The following is a 7,211-nucleotide window of genomic DNA, read 5'->3' on the forward strand; positions in this document are numbered from 1 at the left end:
TTAAAGAAAGTTTTGACATCACTTTTATAAGAAATGAAAAAAGATATCAAAACATTAATTGCTTTTTTTTCCTTTCCCATAAAAAACTTTTTTTAATTGGATTCTTAACTAGTGTCTTAAGGGCACTCGTTAGCATTTCCCAAAACTTATTTACAAGATGAGTTAGTATAGAATAAAACATGAATTTTGTAATAAATGTGGAAAGTTTAAGGAGTGAATGTTTTTTTAATTCTAAAAGAAAAGGGTAAGAATCTATCGTGATGTTATCTATAATAAGTTCATAACTAAAAAGGAAATTATAGTTGCATGTAAAGTAGATAGGGTTTGGTTTATTTCCAATATGTTTTCAACTCAATATCTTCTTTTGTTTTAAGTATACAATATTAAGTGGTAGTGTGTTTTAATCTTCATATTTTATTTAGTTAGTAGATGATCATGTGGCAGCTTCTTATTTAAAAAAAAAAAAAAAATTCCAATTAAAAAAGTACTGAAGGTAAACCAAACCCAAGAAAATATATATACATAAAATACAGAAGTGTCCTCTTCATTCTCTATCCCTCTTTTTGTTACCTGTGAGTTTGAGCGTGTGAATGTACTATATATCCTACCGACTTCAAATAGAAAATTTATTATTTGAGCAGAAAAAAAAAAAAAAAAAAAAGTGTGCATCATGAAAAATCCAATAATTAACCAAAGAGACCCTTCCAACCAAGCTCTCTAAGAATTTTTTTTTAAGGGTGGTTATTAATAAGAAATTTAAATTATAAAAAATCTAATAAAAATAGAACTTCATATATTGACAAAAAAAAAAAAAAAGAAAAAAAAAAACACACAAACACACACGCAAATACATAAAATCTTACAATTTTCTTCTACAATTTTTTTTTTTTTTTTTTTTAAAATCATTATATGATAGTCTCATTATCAATGTTGCAAGCTACATCTCTTCAAAAGTTTAGTTAAATAAAATTTTTCTTGGACTTTTTCTTTTTATTTGTAAGAACCTAATATATTGTTAAGGGGACAAAAGTTTAAGAACAAAATTTGGCTACAAATTTAGTTGTAATCACTCTCACTAAATGAATTAACATTGTTACATATTTTAAAAATCTAATCGATAAATTGTATGTTCTCTATGTTCTTAAAACACGTCAAAATTTCATGTCAATCAGATGTTATTTACCATTTTATCTATAAAATTATTTTTTATGTATAATTTTAGATTACAAAAACTCGAAATTTAAATATTTGATTGACGACATAACTACTGATCTTTTATTTTCTTGAAATTTTGAAAGTATGGAGAATTTAAGAAGAAAATATAATTAAATTGTGGATTTGTTAAAATTTACGTTCAATAAAAAAATATTGAATAGAGTTTTTTTTTTTGGTAAACTGGAATTATATTAACAACAAACTACGTGGTATCCACCACAAAATTACATACACGGTTTTGGGTCAAGCCCATCTTATCAAAATGCAACAGATTCAAAATAAAACCAGGAGAAGACTCAAAAACTATAAAATCCTCCACCATGGTGCTGCCAAACTTTGCAAGGGCATCAGCACACCAATTGGCCTCTCTAAAGCATTGTTTCAGCCGGACCTGCTGGATGTTCTTCATAAGGCCCCTGCAGTCATCAATAAAAGAAGAAAACTCACCGTTAGAATGAGCATCTTCAGATAACAAAGAAATTGCAACCGAAGCATCAACCTCAACTTCCACCGCCTGGAGGGATAAATGGCAGCATCTAGTTAGTCCATCACGGATTGCCCACAGTTCAGCAGCTAAGCTTGACATAATGCCGATGGCCCTAGCAAAACCGGAAATCCAATTACCATGACAGTCATGCAGAAGCTAACCTTAGTTTACCACCAAGCTTCTTGCCAAATTTTATTCAGAATTTAATTATGTTTGACCTAAAAAAATTTAAAGTGATTAGAAAGTTTTTTAAGGATAAAAAAAAATTCATAAATATTTAAAATTTATACATAATAATTGTATTTTTTTTTTTTTCCGGATAAGGTGGTCCTGCCACCACCCTAGACTCTATCTAGAGCCGCCCTTAGGACAAGAGAGAGCACAGTAATAGAGAAAGAGAGAGTGAAAAAGAGATACGAAGAGAATAATTTAGGAGACACAATCACACATATTATGGAGGAATCACTGAAAAAGAAATAGTGGGAGGGGTCGGCCAACAACTTTAACACGGACAAATAATCAAACTCATACGTCAGTTTGGTTACATCAGCAAAAATGCCAATTAACCAAAAATCATGTGGGCTTATACCTATTATACTATTATAAAAAGTAATAATTGAAAGTAAAAATTTTTATAATTTTTTTGATGCCGAAAAATGTTATATTCACAAAATTTTTATAATAAATATTATCATAAACTTAATGTTCAATAGTTAATTATTTGTTGATAAAATAAAATTTAATTATTAAAAATGAAAAAGTCGAAGGATGAAATTGATACTCACTCAAAGTCAATTCACAGTGATATTTGTAAAAATTTTATATAAAAAAAAAAATCAAATTATAAGAAAGAATAAAAAAGTAAGCAACCAAATTACAAGAATGGTGTAGATTTTTTGTTAGAAGGGGGCCCGCGGGCCAGTGAGCACTCAGTACTCTTATTTTTGGCTGGTCCCAGGAGGAAATTTCTAAGAAACCTCAGCATTGACTTGGGTCTTTAATCCCTGTGCATAGTGCAAAGGATCATGATCATAATACTAGTACAAAAGGAGCAACCGAGCAAGATCTTGAAGCACATCCAAAGATTCCAAACACAACAGAATAAATCTCTGTTGAGAAACATAGTTGCTCAAGACTACATGCCTCATTGCCCCAAGTTTCGAAATATAGAAATTCCATTTCCATTCTTGTAACTTCCCCCACTCATCACTCTCCTCCCTCGCTAAGAAAAAGCCTACAAAAAGAGTACAAAGTTACTTAAAATGTGTTATGGCCGTACGTAATGCACAAGGTGGTACTATTGCCATTGGCAACTGGCATGAGGCACTACTCTTCACATTGATCTTACTATGTGCAACAGAAGCAGCGGTTGCTTATGATGAGCTGCCTTCGAAAAATTGTAGTGATATTGACCAGACCTGTGGCAGCCTCAATATTTCATACCCATTTGGCACAAGGGCAGGATGTTACATGAATGAAGATTTCCTCATCACTTGCAATCGCACCAACGACCCTCCCACAGCGTTTTTGGGTAAGAGCAATATAATTGTGACGGACATATGGCTTTCGGGTGAATTGCGTGTCTCTGTCGTCGTTGCCCAGGATTGCTACATGAAAGGTGGTTCTGCATATATTCGTAATTCAAAGGATTCGACTAATTATAATCAAGCCTCTTGGATCATTTTATCCAAATTTCCCATCTCCAGCACTCGAAACAAGTTCACGGCCATTGGTTGTGACACATATGCTTTGATAAATGGTTCTAGTGGGACAGCATACACAACTGGGTGCATGTCTCTATGTTCTAACATGAGTGAACTGGTTGAGGGGTCTTGCTCTGGCATTGGTTGTTGCCAGACTGCTATTCCAAAGGGAGTCATGGGTTACAGAATCAATGTCAGTAGCTATTTTAACCACGAATATGTGTATGACTTCAATCCTTGCAGCTACGCTTTTGTAGCAGAGGAAGGTACTTACAATTTTTCTTCAAAAGATCTGAAAGATATTACAAAAGGAAAGACGACCCAGGTGGTGCTCAATTGGGCAATAGGGAATCAAACTTGTACTGAAGCTAAAAAAGATCATCCTCAAAAGTTCGTATGCACAAATAACAGTGATTGTCATAATTCAGACAATGGTCCAGGGTATTGGTGCAATTGTTCTAAGGGTTTCGAAGGCAACCCTTACCTTCCACATGGCTGCCAAGGTTACAATACCTATTTCAATATATAATGTTATATTGACTATAGAATACCATTGTCTTTTTTCAATGGATTGCTGAATTTTTTTATCCTGTTTTTTAAAATCCATCTCTACATATTTTTGCAGATATTAATGAGTGCGAGCGAAATACCAGCCTTTGCCACAAAAATTCAACATGCATCAATTTAAGTGGTGCATATAATTGTTCGTGTCTGCCAGGATATGAAGATTATAGCAAAGAAAGTGATGGATCGGGCTGCAAACCCATACCACCACCACCACCCACACCAAAGTCTCAGACTACTTTTCCCTTGATGAATAGGATTGTGCTAGGTAAGAACCATTGACCGCTTCATAATCATATGTTACATATATATATCTTCTCAAAAAAAAAAAAGAACGTTATATATATAAATTTGCATTTTTTTTTCTACGGCTGTGATGTCCCCGGGATCAGCGCATATAAAAGCCAATAAATGCTCCCTAGAATATTCATATATTTTCTTTTTTCTCATTCTTGATATTTAAAAATAGTGTTGCGTTTAGAATATTTTCACAATCAATTATAGGTACTAAGTTGTTACTAGTTCTAATTTAAACTCACCACTTAAATTATTTTTGTACTCACTAATTACAGCTAGTAACAATCTATCATTTAAAATTTGTAATGAAAGTATTATAAAAATGTTATGGAAGTAGCATCTCTATTTAAAATAACCTGAACTAGTTTTCTTTTTTTTCTAGTAGAGAAGCTTTAATTCGTTACATGTATGTGTAGGTGTAAGTGTTAGCCTCTTACTGCTACTTTTGGGCATTTCTTGGTTATACTTGGGACTCCGGCAAAGAAAGCATACCAAACTCAAACAGAAGTTTTTTGAACAAAATGGTGGCTTTATGCTACAGCAACAACTTTCCAAGCACAAAGGATCTGTGGAAACAACTCGAATATTTACAGCTGAAGAACTCATGAAGGCAACAAACAATTACCATGAAAATAGAATCCTAGGCCAGGGAGGCCAAGGAACTGTGTACAAAGGAATATTATCAGATAATAGAATAGTTGCCATTAAGAAGTCGAGAACAATAGATCGGAGTCAAATTGAACAATTCATTAATGAAGTGATTGTGCTTTCCCAAGTGAACCATAGGCATGTGGTAAAATTATTGGGATGTTGTTTGGAGACTCAAGTTCCTATGTTGGTATATGAATTTGTTACCAATGGTACCCTTTTCAACCATATACACCACATAGACCATTCTTCCACACTTCAATGGCAATTACGATTGCAAATAGCTACAGAGACTGCAGGGGCACTTTCTTATTTGCATTTTGCTGCTTCCACTCCGATCATTCATAGAGATATCAAGAGCACTAATGTACTCTTAGATGATAATTACGTAGCTAAGGTATCTGATTTTGGAGCTTCGAGGCTGGTTCCTCTGGATCAAACTCAGTTAACCACATTGGTGCAAGGCACACTTGGATACTTGGATCCTGAATACTTTCAATCAAGCCAGTTAACTGAAAAGAGTGATGTTTATAGTTTTGGAGTTCTCCTTGCAGAGTTACTAACCGGAAAGAAAGCACTTTCTTTTGATAGGCCAGAAGCAGAGAGAAACTTAGCCATGCATTTTGTCTTAGCAATGAAAGAGAACCGCTTGTTTGAAATTCTTGACCGCAGAGTGTTGAATGAGGGAAATGCTGAGCAAGTTATGGAGGTTGCCATGTTAGTGAAGAGATGCTTAAGCTTGAAGGGAGAAGAGAGGCCTACCATGAAAGAAGTTGCATTAGAACTTGAGGGCTTGAAAGCAATGGAGAAGCCTCCACATGTTAAAGGAAGTATTAGTTCAAAAGAGACTGAGTACTCACTCAGTAGACCAGATGATGTTTGTCTCAGTGGTGCTAATAGTGATTCTGCATGTTACGATAGCATAAAGAGCCAGGTTAAAATATCGGAACTTGATGATGGGCGATAATTATTTAGAGTGTTAAAGAATCATACAAGGCTCGAGTCTATCGTTATTATTGTTTTATCATTTTATTTTATTTTCTTTTCAAGCCGTATTTGTAGGAAGTGTTGTTGTTTCTTTATGAAATTTCTAATTCATAAAAGAAGAGAGATGTATCCGCACTGCACTTGACACTAGTTGTCCCAGTGCACTCCTGTTTTGTTATTATTGATTCATATCTAGTTACGAAAATTTGCAATTTCCCTCTGTAAATTTATAGAATGTGTGGATGATTTGGTTGCATCACATAGAGACATGTCTTGGCGCACAAGTTTTGGTTTTTAGTGTATATGCTAAGTCATGTGTCTTCAGATTTTTCGTTAATTGGTAACATTGGATTAATACTAATCCATAGGTATAAATCTGTAGATCCTAACTAAATAGTACTCTTCTATTGCTAGAGCACTATTCTGCGAATCCGTTTGAGAGAAAAAAACTCAAATTCTTTGTTTTGTTTAGAATGCCCAATAATTGTATATGGTAGTAGCTTTAATACTTACTTTTTTTTCTCCTTTGACAATCAGTGTGTGTCTTATGTGTAATGAGAGAGCTGGTGTATACATCCAAAATATGATATACCCTCTCGGATGGAAAGGTTTATGTTTTGTACCGTGCCACATTGTTTAAAAGAAATTTCATTGTTTTAGAGGAGGGCCATGGGGAATAATTTTTTTTTTTTCTTCTAATAAGTAGTTAAATGATGGAAGGAAAAGGGAGAGGGAGAGGGAGGGAGCAATTTTGTTAAATTTTCCCCTTTTTTTGTGAAAAAATATTGAAGTTCTAAACACTTGGGAAACCTCATTTAAAGTGGAAAAAAAAAATTTGATGTATTTAACCCAAAAAAATAAATAAATAAAAGTTAGGGGAAAATTCTACAAGAAAAAGCAGGAAAATGAATATTGTTTGAAGGTGGGAAAATTGAGTACTAAGCCTCTCAGAGTGTCAATCGATATATGGAAGAGGCAATTCGTTACTTTAAGGCCTAGTCAAAGTATCAATGGATACTCTAAACGAGTCTTCTAAATTTCTAATTTCTTACACCTTATCTGATTTTATTTCTAATTGTTTATCTTAAAGGATATAAATCCACAATTTTTTAGCGGAATAGACTTTCTTTGGACTTGGATGATTCTAATTTGGGTAAGGTTTTTCATATTATCAATGCAATTAATTTTTATTTTTTAGGCGAAAAGCACATTTTGGTCCCAACATTTTCACACGATTCTCACTTTGGTCTCTATATTTTATTTTTACCGTTTTTAGTCCCTATTTAGAAAAACGTCTTCTGTTTTAGTCC

General features: G+C 33.5%; 1 protein-coding gene across 1 annotated transcript; it reads left to right on the forward strand.

The window, feature by feature from the left end:
- The first annotated feature begins 2,756 nt into the window (after window positions 1–2,756).
- LOC115962195 (wall-associated receptor kinase 2-like) lies at window positions 2,757–6,113 on the forward strand. Its single transcript, XM_031081087.1, has 3 exons — window positions 2,757–3,908; window positions 4,031–4,237; window positions 4,683–6,113. The coding sequence occupies exons 1-3, from the start codon at window positions 2,972–2,974 to the stop codon at window positions 5,879–5,881; spliced, it is 2,343 nt and encodes a 780-aa protein (XP_030936947.1). The 5' UTR covers window positions 2,757–2,971; the 3' UTR covers window positions 5,882–6,113.
- The last annotated feature ends 1,098 nt before the right edge of the window (window positions 6,114–7,211 follow it).

The sequence above is a fragment of the Quercus lobata genome, chromosome 9 (genome assembly GCF_001633185.2).
Source record: "Quercus lobata isolate SW786 chromosome 9, ValleyOak3.0 Primary Assembly, whole genome shotgun sequence".
NCBI lineage: Eukaryota > Viridiplantae > Streptophyta > Magnoliopsida > Fagales > Fagaceae > Quercus > Quercus lobata.

What these genes read in the sequence shown, in the direction of transcription:
- LOC115962195 (XM_031081087.1), top strand. Translation starts at nt 2,972, where the DNA reads ATGGCCGTACGTAATGCACAAGGTGGTACTATTGCCATTGGCAACTGG. An exon ending in CCTTCCACATGGCTGCCAAG is followed by an intron (nt 3,909 to 4,030) that starts GTTACAATACCT and finishes ATATTTTTGCAG; the next exon opens with ATATTAATGAGTGCGAGCGA. An exon ending in GATGAATAGGATTGTGCTAG is followed by an intron (nt 4,238 to 4,682) that starts GTAAGAACCATT and finishes ATGTATGTGTAG; the next exon opens with GTGTAAGTGTTAGCCTCTTA.